We start from the raw sequence: 24,042 nt of genomic DNA, 5'->3' as shown, positions 1-24,042 counted from the left end.
CTCTTCTCCATGCTAAACAGCACCCCAGTGCAATCAGTCACACAAGTAGAGAGCAGACAGGTCCCTCTTCATGCCACTACCCAGCCACCTTCCAGCACTGATGGGCAGTCACCTTGTCCCAAGTGCAATGTGCTGCATTTGTCTTTGTTGTTGTGCTGCTTCTTGTCATGAGGCTTCTGTTCTTCAACTCCTCTGGTTGTTTATTAGTTGCCAAAAAAGGACTGTCTTTAACAACATATATTATCCTCAACCAATTTGTTTGCTGATCACTACACGGCTACTAATTTAGTATGAATTTCAAAGTTTAACATATATATGAAAAGCTGAATATTAAAATTGGTAGGTCTAAAATAGAACAAAAAGTTAATTTTAATTATATTGCATAGAAGTATATATGCGTATCATATAATATAGTCTCACACATGTGAGAATACTCCTGAGGCTTCAACTGAGCAAAATGTATAAAGGCCTGGTAAGCTGCCAAGTCCATCTAAAGCATTAAAAGTTGGCATGCTCATATACATGCCGTAACACAACTGCTGCTCACTCAGGAGAAGCAGAGCTAAAGTTACTCCTTAAAGGTTGCAACTTAAGAACAAAATAAAAACTGACCTCAGAAGTCAAAAGAGTTTACATGATGTTTGCAGATGTGCCAACAGAGTTCTGTTGACAATAAGAGATTTTTTCAAAATTATGCATTTCTTTTTAAATTATATATCCTTTATAGGATATTTGAAATTTGCTTTCTTGAGCCATAACCAGGCTACACATTCTAGCAATATCATCTAGGGAAACAAAAAGCAACAAATCAAATCTTTGAGGGTTCGTTATTTTTTTTTTAAATAAAGCTGGGACAAAACCAAGTAGCAAATGGTTTCTCCTTCTCCTTGCCCCCCTACCACATCTGGTTAGCAACCCAGTCTAAACTCAAATAGATCAACTGGTTTTACCATGTTCACTCCCTTCCTCAATCAATTTTAGATAATATCCACACTTTGCAAGGCTCTTAAAAGCCTAAACTATAGTTTCCTGGTCTTTGAAACTGAGATTGTGTTTCTATTTAAAAGATGTCTGACCTTTTAGGCTGTTGATCAAATGCAAATCCCACTAAGTTAAATGGGAGCTGAAGATAGACAGTAACGTACGTCAGGATTTCTTCATTTAGTAAGACTGCTAAATCTGTTCTTAGTCTAACTTTAGACACTCCAGTTTTGGTCCAACACACTTGATCAGCATCTGTTAGGAGCCTGGTAAAAATTACTCTGAATTTCCCCAGAGGACTGCCACACTTCCCAGTGCCTGTACTCAGAGTTGGCATTTTCCTGGAATCCCACAAACAGTCTGAAACAACCTGAGATTCAGCACTAAGACCCATTTCAGACTGTATCTGCCTGCTGTTGCAGTAGGCATACTTTAGGTCAGCAAAGAGGTAATCTTCTTTAATTAATTAATTTGACCGCCTGCATAGATTCTTCAGATACACAGGAATAAGAAATTAAATACCCTCCTGAAATTCAGCAGCCAAACTCTCAAACATGGCAACCGCAAGGCCTCTGAATAAGATACGTTTAATAATCCAGGAAAAAAGCAAGCTAAGGAAAAAAACACATCACAGTAGTTTGGGACAAACATACCTCTACCCCCATGGTTCTCATTTTAACTTGGTTCCAGGAGTAGGAAAAAGGATGATTCCTTCAAGACAGTACTAGAACGCTGAATTGTTTTAAAACTTACTTTGACACCACTATCATTCTACCTATGCATTTGTATACTGCTTTGTTTTGTGTGAAGTCTGAATAAAAAAACCCAGGCATCTTATTTCTATACTGCTAAATGAAGTAACCTACAAGTCCAGGATGCAACCTTACACCATGCGAAGAACTATTTACATCCAAATGGGCTAATAGTGTTCAATTAAGTTCTCACAGATGAAGCGTTAGTTGGTAATACTGTACACATGACTATGAGGCAAGAAGGACACACAATGCATTTTGGAAGTTTAAATAGGTAAGGCCTCCCTGAACAGTCATTAGGAGTCTACAAAGGCTAACAAATCTGATTAAGTCATTTAAGCACGATCCCTCCGTTCCAAATTTGAGCCGACTGCTTTTGGCCAGTCTGGATCTGTACAACCCATTTTAGTTTGCGAACAGCAATTTGTTGCAATGCTAAGTTGAAATGCACAGATTTTTATTCTCCTTTCCCAAACTCAAGTTATCCTTTTCATTAGTACTTTGGTGGTAGAGACCAAAAAAAATTCATTACTTTGATGTCCACTACAGAAGAACATGCAACTGTGTATTTTAACCATTTTAACTATAATCCCAGGTTTTCCCTGTATCACAATATTAGACTTCTCTGCAGTAAAGATTTCCGATATTTACAATGCTTAGACAAACCCTTAAGAAAAGGGTTTTTCCACAGTGAATCATAAACTGTGTATTTTGGGAAACAGCACTTCAAGGACAGATATAACGCACTAAGAAATTATGTGGGAAGACAAAAACCATTGATGTTTTCAGCTGCTGTGATACAGAGTGCTTCCAAAAAGAGTGGTAAAACCCATCGAGGAGCTCCTGCAGCCTCTTTTCCAGAAGAAAAATGCTATTAATGATATTTCTACATCTTCTGAGTCAAGCAGTTATTTCAAACATTTGACAGTGATTTCCAGGGGTCTGTTAGATCTGAGATACACGCTTGCATGCGGGGGATGGAAGAAGTTAAGAACTAGGATTACCCAAAGAAGAATTTTAGCTACAAGCCATTTTTAGATTTTAATACAGGCATTGCTTACTACATTCATTGTTTCCTCCATTCAGAACAAACAAAAAAGTTTTTCTTGTAATCAAATTAGAGAACATTGATAAGATTCCCACAGCTATTACTAATTATAACAATTAAAACTGTGTGGTTAATGACATATGTTCTTTTCTTCTGTTCATATTGTTTCCTACCCCTGTACCTTATACACACAACACTCTGAAGTCTGTCTGCAGCTTTGGTTTCCACTCATAGCCTGCTCAGGCTTGCAGGCCCTGCTCCCCATGCCCTGCAGTCACCTTTCTAAGGCCATCACTGAGGAGTGATAGATGAGGATGGATATACCCCTGAATCCCAGTACCCTCTCTTGCAGGAATAATTAAATATATGCTGAACTCAACACTGCATACATCAATCACTTTGATATTTCAAGAGATCCATTCCTCTTTCACAGTCAATTGCTGAAACCTGAAATGATGGCTGCAACAACAGCTGTCAGTTTTAAAGTTCTTTTGATGTAAAACACATTGACACCCTCCTCAGAACTAAGAAAGAAAAAACCTGCAAAAACACCCCAATTTTTGTCTTTTCACTCTCAGATGAGCACAGAAACAAAAGCTTCTATTTTCTTAAGCAACAGTAACTAAGGCGTAAGTTCTTTATTTTTAAATGAGGTGTATGTTTTATATTCAATGCACAAATAATTTTACTATCTCCTTCAAACACTCAATTTTCAGACCTAATTGTCCTGTTCAATTCTCTGGTTTTCCCATGCCTGCTTCTGCTCCCTCACCCCTTCCTTTCCACTTTTAATTCAAAGTCAGCTTTGTTGCCTGGTTCAATCACATCTGTACTGGACGGGTCTGCAGAGGCAGCTCCAACACAGGCCAGGAGACAGCACACTGGATGCTGCAAGTTCTGTGAACTTGAGCAGTTGGTAAGATGCATAAGAAATGAAAGATATAAAAGCAATGCAGGGTATGAAAGAACTGAACAAATTCTATTGTACTGAAAGGTGGATGGATAGCTGTCAAGCTTTCCAGAGTGTAACAAAACGCCAGAAAGCATTACGATAAAACTAGATGTTTACAACAGTGTAATGTGGGTATAAGCAAAAGTGCTCATATGCAGGTACTTATCTAGCAATTAGCTTTGGCTAATTTCAACTTTTGCTAAGAAAAGCAGACAACATGTTTGCTGATAGCACTCGAGATGATCAACAAGCACAATCTACAGAAGTCCTTAAGAGTCCCTCACATTTTAAGGACGATGCAAAGACATTAGAGCAGTGGAAGAATTTTAAAACTAGTACCAAAACAAGCCTGGGAGATAAAGGGATTGAGAGCAGCCTGGGAGAAAAGTACTTGGGGTACTGGTGGATGAAAAGCTGGACATGAGCCGGCAAGGTGCAGCCCTGAAAGCCAACTGTATCCTGGGCTGGATCAAAAGAAACATGGCCAGCAGGTCCCCCTCTACTCTGCTCTTGCAAGACCCCGCCTGGAGTACTGCATCTAGCTCTAGAGTTCTCAGCACAGGAAAGACATGGACTCTTGGAGTGGGTCCAGAGGAAGGTCACAAAAATGATCAGAGGGATGGAGCACCCTTTCTATGAGGAAAGGCTGAAAATGTTGGGCTTGTTCAGCCTGGAGAAGAGAAGGCTCTGGGAAGATCTTATAGCAGCCTTCCAGTACCCTAGAGGGGGCTTACAACAAAGGTGGGGACACTTTTTAGCAGGGACTGTCACAATACAACAAGACATAATGGCTTAAAACTAAAAGAGGGTAGATTCAGACTAGATATAATGAAGAAATTTTTTATTTCTGGAACAGGTTGCCCAGAGAGGTGGTAGATGCCCCATCCCTGGAAATATTCAAGGTCAGGCTGTATGGTTTTTTGAGCAACCCATCCTAGTTGAAGATGCTCACTGCAGGAGGGACCTTTAAAAGGCTCCTTCCAACCCAAACTATTCTGTGATTCAAAGGAAACAAAGGGAAAGATAATGCAATCCAAGTAGCAGACTAGCAAGATTACTCATACAGATTCTGGGTAAATGCAGAGCAATATTACACTTACAGCCAGAAATAAGACTTCAGCAAAACAATAAAACCAGAAAAGTCAGAAGACAATGGACAGAGTACAAGTTACATTACTTTCCTGTTCAAGCACTTCAGAGATAGTACACAGACCATAGCTTCAAATACCTAGACATAGCCTAGACGTGAAAGCTTGGGGAGAAAGAGAGGTCAGGCATAGAAGCCAGTGATGACGCCCAGGCACGGAACTTGAGCAACAGGCCCGACATCGCAAAATGGCTCTTGTACATACAGAGTTTGCTATTTCTAACAGATGTGAGACGAGTCACCTACTGAACCACTTAAGCTACTCACATGTATTCTACATACTCTCCTGTTATTTTTAATCATATCAAAACTACTGTTTCCTTAGATCTGCATTTTCTAGAAGCAAATCTGTTCTTCCACACTTTATATCATACTAATTTCAGAGCTTTTTATATATAGCTTTGTCCTTCCATTTGCTACCAGGGTTCCTCTGGGCCCTTTTTCTGACAGGTAGAAGAATACAGAAAATCAAAACATTAGCTCTAGCAATGACAGGTTAGACTGAGGTAAATTGCTGCAAAGTAAATTCTGACAATAGAAAGCAACTCCTGTTCTTGACCAAGCCAAATGCAGCCGAAAGGTGGGAAAAGGCACAGGATACACTAGCTAACTGCACTGGGATGAAATGAACAGTTAAGGGTAGACAGTAATCTTGCTTCTTGCTGTGTCAGTTACTCTGTAATATATTTCCTTTTTTTTTTTCTTTCCTTCACAATTTAGCTTTACCACATGACATCTACACACTAAACAAATGTCAGGATTGCAGCATTTATACCTATCCTCTTCAGTCAGTCCATTCGAAGATAACCTAATCTAAGCTAATGACCATCCAAACAGAAAGTTCCCCTCTTCTCACCTCCCTTCCTAGGTTCTTGGCACACAGCTGCAAGCTTTTGCTCCTCCCCTTCCCTAAGCTTAACCACACCTTTGGGGCTCACTAGACTTCACCATGACCAAGTTCAAGCGACTAACTGGATAGCAAATTAATCCATTGGCTTTTCATTTAAATGATGGTGAGCTCTTTCCACAGGACTCACTGTCTCATGGGATGAATCAACTGAAAAACAGAATCCCAGTCACTTCCAGCTTCCTCCCAATGACTTACTGCTCCCCAGTCAGCACCAGCTCTACTTCTCGCAAGACCCACTTCACAATCCAGCAGAACTCACACTGCGGAGGAACACCTTGGTCCACCTTGCAGGGCTTCCCTACCATGTTGATGAGGCGATTTCATCTCAGCAACACATGGAACCATTAAACTTGCAAATCTACTTTAAGCTTCGTAATTTGTAGTCACTGACTATTTCAGACTTAACACACTCTTTACACTATTGTAATCACTTCCTGGTACATATTTATGACTGTAAATGCCCGCTTCCCTACCAATAGACTACAGAATAATCAAAAAGCTTCCAGTGTAGGGCTCTCAGTTTTAATTTAGATACAAGTGACAAGTGGCTGTAATGAACTAATGATTTCAGTACCCAAAATCCAGACTTAGTACAGATTAAACTCACTATTATTGAAGTTTGATACACAATCTAATGAAACCAACACACATGTGGCAATATTAAATCCAGACATATGGAACGAACCGGTTCATGTAAAAACAGAGGTGTGTTAATATACTGAGTGGTTAAAATAGTGATTATCACTCATTCGATATTCCCATTTCACATTAGCAGTAAGTAAAGCAATTAGATGGCCTCATTTGACCTTAACTGTTAAGGACATTGTGTCAACATTTGTACAATCAAGCTAGTGCCCTGCTCTGACATATTAAGATAAAAGCTAGAAGTACCTTAAATAATGAGATCTTTATTTTTAATTACCCAGTGCCTTTAGGCAGCAATCACAACTGAAAAGGCTACAAAAGAAATCTGGTTGACCCCCAGTTATTTCAGTACTTGAGAGAACCAAGAAAAGGGCAGGGTTTGGAGCAAGTGATGCCCATTCAGTTCCTAATAGATGTAACTTATGTTTGCAGTCCTTTTTTAAGCTATTAATGATCTTTTGTCAATGAAACTTCATGAATCTGGAGTGATGAAAATACAGAGATTTAATTTGTAGTTAGTTTACAAATTAAACACAGCTTACAGCTATTACTCCACCCTACAGTTTAATTTATTTCTTTATGAAGTTCCCTTCTACTAATATATTTTTTGGATTCCACAGGATTACTTTTCAAAGGGATAATTTCTATTATACACAATCTTCCTCCCTCCTCCCAGCACCTAAAAAGGATACTTGACATTTCAGTTGCACCAACATAGCTATTAGGTCATGCCACTGGTCTTCGCTTACTGATGCGTATCAGGAACCCCATACAGTTCCTTTCTATCTCCATGGAAAGAGTTAAGTTTCTAATACACAAGGAGAATATTCTCTTTAACTACAGGCATTCTCAGTTTTAACATAAGATGCTTCATATAACAGTAAGATAACGCACCGTTAATCTAACCACATTCATTTCAGTGTAAACTTACCTCTAAATATATCGATGGTGGGTTATGCTCTCCTCCAAATTTGTCTAGCAGTGCCTCTATATGTTCTTGTGTTAATTTAATCATCTGTTTGATATTCCACACCTAAAAGAAAATTAAAGATTTTAAAATCAAAAGAGCCTACAGAATCTGTCCTAAACCCAAAAAAACACCCAAACATTTTCTTGATACTTAACAACAGAAGTCCATAATAAAAGTACTTTAATTATCACTAAAAGAGTGCACACAGCTACCCTGTTCATCCACTGTCAATGGTACGAGATAAACAGAGGAAAATTACATTTGGTTTTAAAATTCAGGAACCATTGAATAAACAACTTAAGAACAGTTTATTTTGCATATTTATCACATTACGTATTTTCCTTGCAAGACTTTGCAACCCAATTTCTACAGTACTACAAAGTTCAATGAAGGAGTTCTTCTATCAAACCTTAAGTAATCTGTGTAAATGACATTCACAAAACCTAGACATAGTGTTCTATTTGCATGGGAACAGAATGTCTTGATCTTAAAGTGCACCTTCTATACCCTGACTTTTATACTCTGTGTAACCTTCAGGTTTTCTTATGGACGTTGGACACAATCTCAGAAATACATTTACCTCTAGTGCACGTAGAAAACCATTCTACGATTCTGTGAATAATTGATTCACTTCTAGCCCAAGTTTTGGAACAGACAGCAGAATAAAGATTTCATCAAGAAGCTATAGTCAAGCATAAATAGTTTGCTCAGGAACAAGCAACCCAGACTACAAAGAGTCAGGACAGTGGGGGGACATCAAATAAGGAGTGTGCTCTTCAAGTATTCTGTATGTAAATTCCCCTGAGGCAGCTATGGAGGTCAGCTTGCTTCTCAACTGGCAATCAATTTATGTCATTGAAGTCAGGACTGCCAACCAGCAGCAAAGAAAAGGATTCCTGTATTTTGCTAGTTCTTCTCAAGATGGCAAGGGCTAATTGTATGCTTGGTGAAAAGGACAAGCCTGAATCAACACTATTTCATTTAACCCGTTCAATGTAAGAGTTTAGAATGTTTAGCTATTGTGTAACTGGTAACATGCCGTTAGCCTGGGTGTGTATACAGAAAATTCCCAGCAACTAAGGAATCACTTCAGAATTACCTTCAGAAACAGGTTTCATTGGTACTTAATGCAACTTCTATTAATTGGTCGTTCTGGCAATTTTACCCACCAGAAGTCTTCCTCAACATGTACTGGACTACAACCAGTATCAACAATTTACATGAATGCCTGGCAATGGGGAAGGTGGGGAGGGAAGGTGCTACGCTGACAAAGTAACCCAGAATCACAGAAGGGTTGAGGCTGGAAGGGACCTCTGGAGGTCATTTGGTCCAACCCACTCCACAAGCAGGTCACCCAGGACCATGTCCAGACAGCTTTTGAGTATCTCCAAGGATGGCGGCTCCACAGCCTCTCTGGGCAACCTCTGCCAGCACTCAGTCACCCTCAAAGTGTTTCCTGATGTACAGAGGGAACATCCTCTGTTTCAATTTGTGCTCATTGCCTCTGGCGCTGTCACTGGGCTCCACTGAAAGGAGCCTGGCTCCACCTTCCTTTCACCAACACTTAATCATCTTCGTGGCCCTTCACTGGACTGCCTCCAGTAGCTCCATGTCTCTCTTGTACTGGGGAGCCCAGAACTGGACACAGCACTCCAGGTGACGCCTCACCAGGACTGAGTAGAATGAATCCCTGTCAGATGAGTCCCCAAATACTTTTTCTGAATATCGATAATTAATAATTTCCTTGCTTATATGCTATTTTCTATCCTGTGTCTATAACCACAACCTTGCTTCTCTCTTCTCTTACAGTAAAGATACAGGATAACAAATATAACTGAGCAACAGCAATATGCACAACAGAAGCATATTATTTAGGAGGTGTTGGCAAGAGAATCAAACAGCCTCTAACAAGGGCAGAAATCTTCCTGCTAAGTTAGTATTGTGGCAAGAGCAAAATCTGAGTGACTAATGAAGAAAATAATCTTTAAAAAAAATAAAATTAACTTACTGCCAGCTGCCAGGCTGTGGTAAAAATGCCTTCACCTGAAGAAGCTAAAATTAAAGTCTAATGGAAGACAACATTGCTCAGAGGAGCTGAAAATGGTGCTCTGAATTACCTACTATACATCTGTGCACTAAACCAAGAGCCTTCCAGCAAGTGAATCTTACAGGCAAACTTAATATGGATTTCTACCATCTTTGAAAGGCTATTCACACAGTCAAAAGTACGCTGAAGGCAGAGGGAAATTGATCAAAGTCAACCATAGCAACAAATCATTACTTGTTGCTCACAGAAATGTAAAACCTATTTTGTTTGCCATATTCATCAAAAGTCTTCTGACAAGCTGAAAAAAGTTTCACAAATCCAGTATTGACTAGCATATTCTATCCCGAATCAAGAACGTGCAAGAACACATATGCCATGGCAAATTTCCAAACTTCACAATTTCCCTTTAAGTAGCAACTTCTACTTATTTTTACTTACAGAAAAATTACCTTCTGGCTTCCCATATCAGTGAATATGCCTATATACAGGGTTTTTTGTGGTCCAGAGCAAGCCTTAACTAGCTAGCTCCTTGAGAATCAACCCCTTTGCAAATACATTGCATTCTACTGTGCACAATCTAGGACTACTTCAGTTTAACTGAAGGAACTCTAACCTTTTTCTAACTAGCATTTGGAACTGGTGCTCTATGCAAACAACCTCATGTGACTCGAAAATGTCCGCTTCTGCACACGACAGTACCCACAGCTTACACCACACAAAACATACACCATGCCTGTTGCACTTACACAGCCAGCAGAGCCAGCAACTTCTGCCTGTCTTTTCTCCTTGCTGACCTGCTTGTTCGGGTAACTCATCTCAGCTAAGTTTGCACTGTGCATATCCCCATCATTTCTATGGAAAAAACCTGAAGCACTAGGTTATTAAGAATTAAATCTCGAGTCCAGTAGTGCTCACCGACGTATGGGGGTTTCTTTCAACTGTCCGAACAAAACCCAAGAGTACAAAAATTGTTTTGGATTTTCATGTCTCGCTCCCCGTAAGCACATACATTCCAGGCCAGCAGCAAAGAACCACCCAACAACAGAGACAGCAAAACATGAACTATAGAATCCTTTCAGCAATCCATTCTAGACTAAGAGCTTGTTCCTAGACAACAGAATAAACCCAAGTTTTTCAAGTTAAATGCGTACACACTAATACCATTCTGCCCTCAAGATCTCACTGTAATCTTTTTATCCACACTTGATTCACACTTTCTCTAGATCTAAAAGAAAACTGAAGAAGCCTACTGGTCATCAAGAAAGAACTGACCTATTTTTTGTTACTCTTAAAAGCACTACACTAGACTTAAAACTCCACACCTGTAGGAACCCATAAAATCACAACTGCCATGTATCTTGCAGAAATACAAAAATCAATGCCAGCCTAAGAGACAGTTGCTAGAAATCTTAATATGAATTAAATCTGCAATGCACCTAGTACAGTCCACATGTAAGTCCAGTCCCTTCCCACAGGAAGAAGCATGGTTATTGGAGATACACTGATTCATTCTAGTTCCACAAAAAAGTAATGAATCCTTTACAGTTTGGATAATCTCATCATTTTTTCCAAAAAAAGCCTCAAATAAATTTTTCTGTCCTATCTAGTAGCATTAAGTTAAGGTTATTCTCTATCAGAAGAGATTAGATTTGATTCCCCTTTTAGTGCTGCTGACACAAGGAAGCTGACGCAGGCTAACACGGACACCAGCAGCCAGAAGACTGGAAATATTCCAGATATACTGGAATATATCAACTTGTATCTGCCTATTGTGGATAATTGTGCATTAATTTTGCAAATAAGCACTCCCTTGCAAAGTAATAAAGACGATGACCTATTTCAAGCCAGAGGCAAGTCAGACACAGTAGAAACCTAAACCCATTCTATTCAGGGAAGACTATGGCTCCAAAAATGTGAGGCTATACGCCACAAAGTCATTTTTGCATCCTTTGCTGCTTGTCAAAATATGCAGTACCTGAGACAGCACAAAGCAAACTGTCTTTTATACTTTTTGCACCTGGCATCAGTAGTCAAACCTTGCAGCCCATCCCGACTCTAAGCTGTGTGATTCACCTTTGGCAGAAGACACCTCGGAGTTCAAATCTATTCTGTAAATTAAAAAAGCCATGACTTGTCCAGGCACAGTATGTCCTGCACTTGAATTATCACACTTGTGATGATGGAGAATACTTTGACAGAACCAACAAGGTAGTAAAAAAAAATAAATAAATAAAATAAGCATTTGATTTGGAAACTATTTTATAAGGAGTCCAAAATCATCAATACCCATCCGATACTATTCTAATCAGTTCCTTCAGGCTTGCTTCTTACACTATCAATTCAATTGTTTGGTCCACTGAGCTAAGATCCACTTTGCCAGAAAATACTTTAGAAAGCTGTCATGTAGAAGATTGTTCTTAGCTGGACTGATGTCTTAACTAACTTAAAGTGAAGTGTTAGAGTGAAAGAGACACAAGAGGACATATGAATGGGGTAATATCAGCACTGCACCTCAGCATTTACATGTCAAGGTACAGAGTCTGCATTTCCCAGTTTCTTTGCTGAAAATCACTGTTACCTCTTCCTCACATTTCGATGCCTGTTCTTGAGATACTTTTCCACCTCATCAAGCTCTTGCCTCTTGCAGAGTTTCCTTTCTTTTTTCTGCAGACATCTGCTGGAACACGCACATACAGTGGGAAGGATAGTCCTTTCCTTCTTCCTACACTTCAGGCTCTAGCTCTTCTCCATCTCTCAGCAGGAGCTTCTCTAAACTCGCACATTGACTGTGTTAATTTCTGCATTTCTCCTACTCTCTGCTGGCTCTTCATACTTACCGCATTTTCAACAGCGTAGTTAAACTTTTTATTAAACAAGTATAAAAATACTAACAGCTGAAAAACTTTACTGAAATGAAAACCAGCTTGCAAAGGGTTTCACATAAGAGTTTACACAAGTGACACCAATGTCAGCATTGGGGCTGCCTTTGCTAGTTTATTTTCCCCAACTTTTCATTAATGTTGGTGAATAATTTTTATCGCAGCTCCTTTAAAATGTCCAAGATCCAGACTTTGACAGTATATTTTCAGTGCTGACTACCTAGACAGTTGAGAGTCTGTTAAAATTTACACTCACGGAATAGTAAATAAGTTAGGGACAACGGTATCTACAGAAATTACTGTAGTTAAGAGAAAAACAGTCTGGTATCTCTTTTTCCACAGAAGTCTATGAACGTATCTTTCTAAAGTGATGAAGAATGTTCTTCGTGAAGATGTATAACAGTATGTTCAAGAAGAAAAATCCTCAAGAAGAGGTACAGTATTTTTTGTATCATCCCATCCAACAACTAGGATTATAACTAGGTCTGCTAATACAGTAATGTGATCAGCAGCAGGCATCTCCTGTAAGCACAGCAGCTAGTAAAATATTAAAAAGGCTTCAAGATGAGAACTATTTTCCACTCAACAGGTAACATTTTTTCAGAAGGAGAGGCCAATTCTTAATGCCCTGTAACCAGCAATGCAGGTTTTCAACTGTGTCTGCAGTGATGCTTGCTCTCGTTAAGCAAAAACATACCACCAAAACCAAACACACAACAACTCCCTCCCTCCTCCCAAAACCTAGAAACAGCTGAACAAGTTAATGCTCAGAGGATCATCTTTGAGGATTTAGCAGCTGAAACTTTATTGAAAAAAAAAAAAAAAATCAGTGGCAGACTAACTCTGCAATTGTAAGACAAGCACATGCAACAAAAACTTGCTTTCTTTACCAGAGGACTTTCACCACAGAAGAGCCTGGTACTAGTAACACTTAGTTTTTTACTTAATATTCTTACATCTCATTTATTTGCAAACCATCAATTGCAACTGAGACTAATCTATGTCTTTTCCTTTGTTTAATTATAAACAGATTAAATTGCTCATCATTCAGCTCTACTCTTAAAGCAGAATAAACAGCCTTTCAGTTCGTCAAGCCTTGCCTCTTCAGTCACCTCCTCTTTAACAAAGAGGAGACATCAAATGTTCTTTATTTCCTATAAGTGTTTAAGAATACTTTTTAAATACAATGATAAATTGTAAAGGATAAAGCTCAATAAAGACATCCTTTGTAACATAACCAAGTAGTTTCTCTGTCAGAATAAAGTCACCAAGAAATCCCTGCTCCCTTCCTTACTCTTTCTCCAGAACTTAACCCTTTGGCTGACCCATATCTGTATGCTAAACAAGCAGAAAATTGTTCTTTTTGTTAAAGTTAGTTCTCCGCCAGTCTAGTATGCTGAAACAGCCTGGCAAAAGACACAGTGACCACCTGAGCTGGTGCAAAAAGTCACCTGCCCTCTCTACAACCCACAGTTAGACGGATTCAGGCTACCACAAAGCAGTAGCCTTCCTGTTTAAGTTTCAATTCTCTTTCATTCCCCCACTTTTTCCATCACCTGCCATCTTTGATGCTTGCCGCTAAGTAGAATTTGCCTCCAAGCACTATAAAAAGGAAAGTTAACAAATGTTTTCTACCACAGTGGAACAGCAGAGTGTGAAAAATAAGAAATATCTGTATCCATTTAAATCATTAACCACCAGTTGCATGGCTTGCTTTGATCTAACTAAATCTTCCATTCCATATTCCTTGAGGTTTTTGTGTTGCATTACTACTAGTCCCTTTTATTCATTTTGGTATTAATTCAGTAGTCATGAGGATCATGCACAGAACAAGTTCTGGTACGATTCATTCTATTTACATCTACGAATTTAACAACTAGACTGTCACAGGTTTAAAAGAAAAAAAATAAATAAAAGGAGGAAAAAACCTATCCAGATTTCCTAACTCTTTTAAGAATGCAATTTTGCATTAGAGCTACCTACCACAGACTCTCAACAAGTGTTAAATCCATACAGCAGTGATATTTAAAAGAGGACTATCATGCATACACCAGACTATTTCTCTGCACACCTTAAGCTGAAGACAAGTCATATTTGTGATGGAAAGAAAGCAGCGAACCGGCTAATTACAATAATTGCCTAGAAGAAGCAAATGCTAGTCAAGCAGAGCTCTTACACAGCTTGGGTCACATTAATTAAAATGACAAAATTAAAATGACAAAAACAAACTCAGTCTCAGCTGGACTACAGGACTTACTCTGCTCTCTCCTTGCCAGAGCACACAATTAATTAAGACTATCCCGAAAAAGATAATCGGCACCTATTTAAAAGTTCATGTTATCAACCCATAAAATAACTTGTTACACGCTTTGCAATAGTCCGCCACTAAACTGTTACTACACTGTGCATGTGATTCCCACCAACTGGTTAGAAAATGTAAGACAGCTGGAACTGTTAGTCAAGTATAAATATATTCAGTTTGTTTAGAAATATCTGTGATCCAATAAAGTAACTAAGGTATCCCGTCTTTATCACAAACAGGTCTCAAGTCCTGAAACAGAGCAAGTGTGCTTGGTTTGGTTTTTTATTTTTAAAATACAAGTAATTTGCTCCCAAACACAGACCACAGTCACAAATAGAAACAGCCACAGACATCACATTCTCCTATACTGCATTCTGTGTTCTACTCAGCAGACCACGCTGCCTTAGTAACCCTTGTATCAACATGAGAAATGAAACACTTTAAAAGGCAGAACTGGCTACTGCCATTCATTGTAGAGTTTAAAATGACAAAAAAATCCAAAGCAAGATACAACAGCTATCATGGTAGGATGGGGAACGAACCACCTAGTTTAGAAAACTGAAAGAAAAAAAGAAGCAGAAAAGGCTGAAGAACTTTTGACTCAGTCAAACCTTCGCTGATCAAATTGAAGAACTATTTAGTTCATAAAACCTGCTGCAAGACTTCTAACCTTTAAGTACTGAACTCAGAGACTGGAAAAATTTACATCAATTTTCAGCACTGTGCATAACTTAAAAGTGTCACAAGACACTTCATTAGCACTTACAAACTGCCTTCTAGAAAAATTACGAGAATGCTTAAAGAAATCCTTTCTGAAAGCTACTTCAGATGATGCTAAAGACTCACATTTAAATCTCCATTACTTACAACTAATTAGAGAGAATGTTTGACCTATTAAGATTTAATGAACAAATTTACAAAACCAGTTCAAAGGTTGAGGCACAACATACAAACATCCAGCTCCAAAATCCTGGCTACTACCAACTTCTTAGTCATAATGATGTATTTTATTTCATGTTGATTTTAGTGCTTTTCAAACACCATTAGTGAGTAACTTGTACTAGAGAGATAAAAAGCGAGACACGCTGCTCAGACTTTAGGAACGCCTCCTCCCAAAACAATCCCTTTATCTGAGATAAAGAAAAAAAAACAATTAAAAGTTACGAAGTCCATGCTCCGAGTGACAGAAAATGTCGACTGAACACAATGTAACTGCATGTGAAAAGTATTTACTACTTATCAGTGCATTTAACAAAAGCTTTATTAATAACAGTACTGTTTAAGGGGCTTCACTATGTAACAGATGAAGATGTTAGAGCTGGTACCCCCTTTCTGCAGTTAAAAAAAAATCCCAGGCACTCAGTTACACAACACATTTTTAAACAGTAAGTACATTTTGCTCATTAACAACCTTACTTGCTTGCCTCCTAGAAGAAAGATTTTAAACAAAGATTTTAAAGAAAGTTGGTACCCTTCACATAGAAATTGAATTGCCTCTTCATACTAAATTTTGTGCAAGTATAATGGGAGAACCCACAAAAATATTTCACTTGATCAGAACCTTAGAAAAACAAAAGCTTCCCTCACTGCCGAAATACACTCCTATGATCTCCTGAATTGAATAGTGTGGAGAATTCATTTGATACCGAGCACTGCACAATAAGCTCCATTTTGAAAAGAGCACAGGTTCTGTTTTCTGATCTTTAATGTTCACGCTCGCTGGGGAGCGTCATGGTGGGCTGACAGCTGGCAGCGCTGTCCCCTGAAAACTCCTGCCTGAACCGACAGCACCTTTGGACAACGGGAACGGTTAAAAATTATGCCTGTGCCTGTTTCACCCTTTTTCTGCTAGGATCCACGTTAATAAACTGACATCAGAAACAGAATAAAGAAAGGCACTGTTGCCGCTCCTTCACATCACACAAATGCCAACAAGGTAACTTAACAAGCCAAACACTTGCAGTAAGGGGTTTCAATGGGAAAAAAAAGAAAAGGCGTGTATTTCTGCATCAAGCAGCCTTGTTTAACTTTAGCACTGGCCACAGAAGAGGAAATCAGTTGCATAAACGTGTATTTCATGGTTTAGGAAGATTCCATTGTACGTCCAAAAAGCTCAAGAGCAACTGGAATAAAAAAGCTAAAGCAAAGAAACACATGTATTGCATACTGACTTCTGTATCTTGCACCAGCTATGAGAAAGCAGCTGTGCTCACACGGATGTGTGAACAGTTGAAAATTATGAAAACCATGTCAAACCTCAAAAACCCAAATACTGTACCTAGAACTCTGACGTGGTCAAAAGTGTTGGAAAGTATACTTACTATAAAATCAGCTCACAGAGGACCTTTGCACACTGGCAAAACTCTGGCATGCAACCATATTGCTGTGAAAGATACGCTCAGAAGCAATCCAGAGAGACCAAGTGAAATTGTTACAGCCTAACATGGGAAGCTCAAGACCATAAAGATCTAATGTGTCAGGATCTAAACCTGACAATTCCAGCTAAGGAAGCCTCAGCTGAACAAAACTTCTCACTCAAATATAAAAAAATAAAGGCCAATGCAGTTTCATGTGACAAAGATGATTAAAAAAAAAAAAAGGAGGGGGAGAAGCACACTGTGCTACCACCACTCCTCCTATCCACATTCCTTTTGTCTCCTACCGCGCAAGAGTTTTGGAGCTCAATGTGTGCCACGTTGAAGAGATCCAGTTCACTAAGCCTGCAGAAAACTAACGCAGCAAAAAGGATACCAATTTTCCTCAGCATTCGTGAGTTGAATCAACTTCAGAAAGGACCTACGTGATACTAAGCTGGCACAAGGGAGTAGATCTGGCCAAGTGGCCTGATGCAGGCAAAAGGAAACAGCAAAACCTCCCCCTCCACGTGGTGGAGAACCATTCCATTGACTTCAGTGTCACTGCAGTGATAAGGAGCAGCATCAACCATTGGGGACTATGGTTGTGACAGAGCACTTACACTATATTGTACATTACACCACACTTCAAAAGTGAGTGGTTCAAACTGAAAATAAAACTCACACTTGGCCAGCAAGTGTCCTCAAAAAGCTTACACCTGAAGCAGCTTCTGTATAAGGCTGGATTGGAAGAGAAATAGCAATTTCACAACCTTTAGAAACCTTCTTTTGTTTCCCTTGGAAGTACAAATAAAATTGTATTTCCTTCTAATTGAAATTCCCTCCAAAATATTTCATGCAGTCAAATTTTCTACAGATGTAACAATAAAACTGAACTACAGATTTGTTACAAAATAACAAACAAAAATGGAGTATTGGAGCTTTAAGCAACATCCCCCCCCCCCCCCCCCAGTTTGTCTTAAAAAATAGCTACCATCAAAAGGTATCTCCGTAGAAAAAACAAATCTCATTAGCTCTACAGGATCTTTAACTGTGTGCAACAAAAGAATTGCCTTTCCTGGCTAAACAAGCATTGAGGATATTATTAGAACAGCTTTCAAAATAAGACAGGTCTTTAACAACTACAACAAGAAACAAATGGGAATAGCATTAGTGGGTTAAGTAACAACATAAATTAACAAAAACCTCAGTACCAAACGCATCGTACCCAACCAGTTTGTGGATATCCACAGAGACAAGAAACAAGCCTCCCGAAATATCAAAACTTTCCAGAAGAAGCTACTACTCTATTAAGTAAGTTCTGTGCAATCAAGCAAGCTACCACAGGACAGAGCTGTTAATCCTATTGCCTTTTGGGAAAAACATCATGAGCAGGAATCTCTTTAATATCCCCACCGAACTAAAGTATTTCAAGGTTATGTTCTAATGTTCAATCTACCTTGCAACAAACAAACAAACAAACAAACAAAGAGCCTAAGGGAAAAAAAGACAAGAGGTTATCAAAGCCATTGTTTTTTCTATACCTGGATCAACTTTCCCCCATTGCTCTTGATATATGTTTGCTTGTGCAGGTGACAGAATCTATTAATGGACATTTTATAAATAAGGTAAGAAAGTCTGTTTCATGTTTCACTATACCTAGCTGTAAAGAAAAAGGTCTAATAGTAACATGAAATCATCTCCTCTGCTATCATTTAAACTCACTACTTCTGACAGCAATTGCCACAAGCCTGGAGAACAAGTTATTCACATTCTTCATTGCATCAGATTTGACAATTTCCATTTCTTTCTTAAACAACCTCAGGTTATTTTCAGACTTTCCTCAAAGCTCTGACCTTCTAGACTTCAGATCACTGTTACTATTCTTCCCTGGATTCTCCACAGCTAGACCATGTATTTCTTGAAGCTGTGACCCAAAGTCAGACATAGTATTCAGCAAAGGCCTTTCCCGTGCTCTGTGAAACAAAAGAATCACTTCACTTATCTTTTGAGATATACTCCTGCAGAACAGAGCTGGATACGAAGCATCTTGTAGCTAAAGTTTAACTTCTCCTCACAATTAAACAGGATGTCATTCACAGACTATAATGTTAGCTCAATCACTGAACGCAAATGCAATGAAACATAATTGAGATTCAATGCAAAACATATTCCCAAAACTACAAAAGCAATGAAGTAAAAAAACATCTGTATCGTTTCAACTTTCCAAATAAGTAGCACATTTAATTGTAAACTCTTCAGAGAAATAGAAACTGAAGTTATCTTAACACCCAGAACGACGGGTTCCCTAAATGTTATCACAACAAAAATAACCCCAGTTTTTCTTGGTGCACCTGTGTTACTTTCAGAGACCCCATCACTTAACTTCATACTATAAAGTTTGAAGCGCCTTTTCATCCTATCTTCCTTTTATTTACCTTTCCATTCATTCTTTGTTTTATTCTTCTTCTTCAATCTGTTTTACAAGATTAAGGTTTCTAAATATATAACTAATATTCATGCAGGATAAATTACAGCACTGTCGCCTAGAAAAGGATCGACCATCCAACAACTCAGGCCCTCGCTTCACAACCTTCAAAGTCATTTTCATCTTCCAAAGAGCAGCTCAGGGCACAAAGCTCCGAGTACAGAAAATCCCATTTGAATTATTTAATATTAGTGTAAATAATCTCTAGCAACAAGAACAGAGCCTTTCTCCCCAGCTGTCACACACTCCTTACTATATCAACAACCCTGTCATACTCTGAAAACCTTCCATCCAAACAATCTCTTGTCCCGAGAATTCATCCTGGGGAAGAAGCCAATCTACGTGCCTCCAGACAACAGCACTCATCCTGGGCCTCCCAACACAACTGAATGGTGAGTGGGAGAGGAAAATCTCTGCTAAAATCACTTGCCCCTAACCCTTTTCAAATCCTTATGCCTCCAAGAAGTACCTACTTCCTAAATGCACTTTATGAGTGCATGGGCAAACGCTCTTCCTAATTTTGAATTGTAATGTAGAAAAAAAATATAATAATATAATAATTGCTATGGCTTTTATCTAATGACTTCATTATCACAACATTTTTAGTATCAGCACTTGGGCTACTAAAGCAACTTCTAAAGCGCTAAGTTCGCATTTGATTAAAAACTGACCAGGAGTTGAACAATACGGCTTAAACCTGTTTTTCAAACCCCGACCCTTGAATTCATAAGCAACACTGATGTAGTTGTAACCAACACAGAGCACTCGATGAGGATTTTGAAACAGAATGTCTCCTTTACCAGAGGGCTCCAACTTACACTTTAGGTTGGCTTGTTTTAGTGTTAAGGATAGTCTCCATTTTAACTGTATCAGCAGTTTTTTGGTCTTGAACTTTATTAGAAGTACAGGTTTAGATGAAGTAATAAGTGTACTTCTACAGTAAACAAGATTTAATTACTGTCGACTTGAGGAAGGACCAGCTAACAAAAGAACAAAACCACATCAGAAAATAAACATTCTAGCGCCAGCTCTGCCTTAGACCTGTGTGTTTCAGTATTTCCAACCTGTAAGAAGTTTGCTTTTACATAATACAAGAATACCCACATACACTTCCTAACCTTGAATATGTGCACCCGTACTTGCAATGTACCCATCTCTTTGGTCGGCAGGTGTTCCAGATACGAGCCCGCTGCCTTCTCTCCCAGGGATGTAAGATATGGGGGGAGAAGCAGCTACACAGTGTAATTTAGCATTTGGAGTAGAACCTAATGACTGACATAGGCTAAGACATTTCTGAAGTTCAAGTGACTTACAGCAGTTTCACAAACACCCCCCTTGGCGTGAAAACGTATTCCTAAAATTCTTGCCTCCTGCCACTGCATTCCCCTCTCTCTTGCACTGCTGCAGCTACAGCTTAGCTGTACTGGTATCACTGTTTCTAGGGCCACAATATAAACCAGATATCGAAATAATTCCACAGAGATTTGCTGCTTTTTCTGGTAGAAATAACTGAGAAATTCAGATCCACGCGCAGCTGCACCAGCACAATCTGGGCAACAGAAGTCAGCAAGAAGCTTTTTACCCTCATTTTGCTGCCGAAAGCAAGCATTTGTTAAACCCCACTCTCCAGGTATTTAGGTTTCTCAACCAGTTGAGAGTTTCTCCTTACTCAGGAAAGTTAAGACTGGACTTGCACTACTTAAAGCATTTAATAACCCTGCTGGTTAGGCGTAAAATACATGTATACTGCTGAGGTTTGCCTGCCTTCAGCAAGTAAGCCAGCAGCTTCTTAAGACCAGGAATCTCACCTCCCACTAGCACCAAGAGAGGCTGAGTCCTTCCCTATTTCTCCTTTCTGGCCGTCTACCCAGCGTGAGCTCTACTATTTGACAAACTTCTCAACTCATTAATTCCACTACAATCCACTATGCTATTAATAAATAAAATGGATAAAAGACGACAGTTTTCTTTCCTGGTGAGCTGGGATTCAAACTAGACCCCCCTTTGAGCTGATGACTGAAGCCACCTCATTTTCCCTGCTAGAGGCTCTCCCTACGGAGCAGCGAGGAGCCATTACCTGGTGGGCTCTGCACCTCACAGGGCGACAAAGCCCTATTTACAGATGAGAGGTCGTGTACTGACGATAAAAACATGCTTGGGAAAGCTGAGATTAAGTAATCGTCAGCAACTAAGGTTTGGAACAAGGCGGCAGAACTTCTGGCATCTCTGTTTACCTCCAGAATGGACTTGATGCATGGCATTTGGCAATTTATTCTGACTTCGGTGCCTACAGACTTCAAATCTGCAAAATACCTTGTGCTGTCACGGAGCATTTTATTCTGCCTTCTGAAACAGCTCCAGAAGCCTCAGCAACTTACACTTTAACCCTAGTAAAACAGGTAGTACCGCTCGCTCTCCGTGGGATTGGGAAGTTAAGTAATATGCCCCAAAACACAGGAAGTATGTAAGAGAGACACAAACCAGAGGCCTGACATCCTCAACGCCTGCACAGTGTCCTGCCCGTTAACATTTCCTCAGACTCCTCGTGCGGACGCGGCGGGCCAGGCCAACATCCACAAAAGGAACCGTCCCCGGCCCTGCTGCTAAAATACACTTCGAGTGTTTCAAAACCACGAGGGGGAACCGATTACAAAACCCCCACGCAAGACCTTCGCCGGCCACAGCCACCAGGCAAAAGCAAGCGCGACAACGGGGGCACGGAGGTGGGCTCCGCTGAAACCAGACTGTGACCGACACCCTCCCGGCCGGAGCGCAGCGCGGCGCGGCGGGGAAACCCCGGCCCCGCGGGTCCGGCCGCGCCGCCCCCGGGACAGAGCGGGCCCGGGCCGCGGCCGCTGCCTGCGGGCGCCGGGGGGGAGCGAGGCCGCGGCGAGGCGCTGGTGGAGCCTCCCGGCCCCGGCCCCGCATCCCCGGCGGCAGCAGGCAGGAGCGAGCGGCGTCCCCGCCGCCGTAGGGGGGGGAGGAGGCCGGGTCCTCCCCGGAGCGGGGATCCCCGCCGGCGGCCCCGCGCCTCGCCCTGCCCCGCAGCGCCCCGGTGAGCCCCGCGCCGCCGCCTCCGCCGCCTCCAGCGTCCGCTGCGGGCCCGCCGGCGGCCCCCGTGTGCGGGCCGGCCGGTGGGGGCGGGTGCGCGATGGGGGGCGGGGGGGGCGGGCGTCCGCCGCAGCCGCCATGTGGGCTCACCTCCTCCGGGATGGCCGGGTCGCCGCTGCCCGCCGCGTAGCAGGCGCCGAGCGCGGGCGGCGGCGGCTCGGGCTCCATGTCCCCGTTGAAGAGCGAGGCCCCCTCCGCGCTGCTGCCGCTGCTCAGCGCCGCCATCTTGGACCGAAGCGCCGTGGCGAGGGAGGGGGAGGGGGCAGCCGCGTCCCCGCCGCCGGGACGCCCCCAGCCGCGACCCGTAGTGGGAGGGGGGAGGGGGCCGAGCGCAGCTCCCGGCCAGCTCCCAGCGGCCCGCGCCACCGGCACGTCACGCCCGGCCCCGTGACGTCACCCAGAATCGCCGCCGCGGCCACTGCGCATGAGCCGCCTGACGTCACCGGGAAACACCTTGACGTCACGGCGCGACCACCCGTCGCCCTGGGAACTCGAACGTGCGCTCTGGACACGCCCCCTCGCCGCGGCCACGCCCACCCGGCGCCGCTGCGCCCTCTGGCGGCGCGGAGGCGCAATCGCCGGGGCTGTGCCCCCCCTTACTCCGACCGGCTCCGTGGCGCGGGGAGCCGGGGGGGGGGCGGTGAGCGGCGGGAGGAGCCCCGGCTGCGGGTGGGGAGCGGGGCCAGCCTGCGGCGGGTCCTGCCGGCAGCGGCCTCCGTGACCGTGCGGGGAGCCCCGCAACAGCGAGGGGAATAGGAACAGGACTGGGGTGCGGGCAGGGTGGAAACGAGAAGCAGCTAGGGTCGTACATGCGGTGTGAGCTGCCCGTGTGCTGGAACAGGAGTGCGGGCAGAGCGGTGAATAGCCCACCGGGGAGGGCTGTTCCCGGGCCGCCCGCCCCTGCCCCGCTCTGACATCCTTTGGCAGGCTGTAGGGTTGTGGCTTTGAGGTGACCCTTTGTGAACACGGACCGTGTGACGGTAACAGCGGTACCTCCAAAAATCACGTTTCCATCTGAAAACGTCGTGCCTACTGTAGTTATAACTAAAATAATTAATTGCCAGCATTGATAAAACATCGTTTTATCCTTTGAGGCGTTAAGGCCTCCAGCTGCCGCAAGCTGGTGCTTTATTTACATGGAGCGCCTCGAGCGAGGGAAGGGGCTGGTCCTGCGCTCTGCAGAAACTGGGACCCCTTCCTTCTCCTCGGGGACACCTTTGTCTTACCCTCTGGCCAGCTGTGCCAAACTGGAGGTCTGGGAGCAGATCCCAGCCTGTGAACACGAGTATCCATCCTGCCTGCACCTTGTCTGCACGGCAGGACACACACTGCCTGCCCCAGCAGCCTGGCTCACCGGGGGGAAAAAGGTGGGATCGCTCAGCAGACCTGCCGTGGGCTTCGGTTTGCTGGTGAGAAGGACAGAGGAACCAAGGTGGTAGGCAGGGTGCATTGGGAA

General features: G+C 41.9%; 1 protein-coding gene across 4 annotated transcripts in view; it reads right to left on the bottom strand.

Annotated features, from left to right (window-relative positions):
- Positions 1-23,091, bottom strand: part of BRAF (B-Raf proto-oncogene, serine/threonine kinase) — an 84,280-nt gene extending 61,189 nt beyond the window's left edge. The window contains exons 1-2 of one of the 4 annotated variants that reach the window (XR_004389891.1): positions 22,677-22,811; positions 7,367-7,468 (exon numbers count right to left, since the gene is read on the bottom strand). Coding sequence is in view for 3 of the 4 variants with exons in the window: in XM_030480905.2 (XP_030336765.1) it covers positions 7,367-7,468; positions 22,677-22,811 (237 nt within the window). In the remaining variant the exon portion in view is untranslated. Of the gene's footprint in view, positions 1-7,366; positions 7,469-22,676 lie in introns of all 4 variants that reach the window. The other 3 variants (XM_030480905.2, XM_032919837.1, XM_030480904.1) reach the window with 3 other exon arrangements.
- Between the last annotated feature and the right edge of the window lie 951 nt (positions 23,092-24,042).

The sequence above is a fragment of the Strigops habroptila genome, chromosome 3, assembly GCF_004027225.2.
Source record: "Strigops habroptila isolate Jane chromosome 3, bStrHab1.2.pri, whole genome shotgun sequence".
Taxonomy (NCBI): Eukaryota; Metazoa; Chordata; class Aves; order Psittaciformes; family Psittacidae; genus Strigops; species Strigops habroptila.
This window is presented reverse-complemented; position numbering and strand designations above follow the sequence as displayed.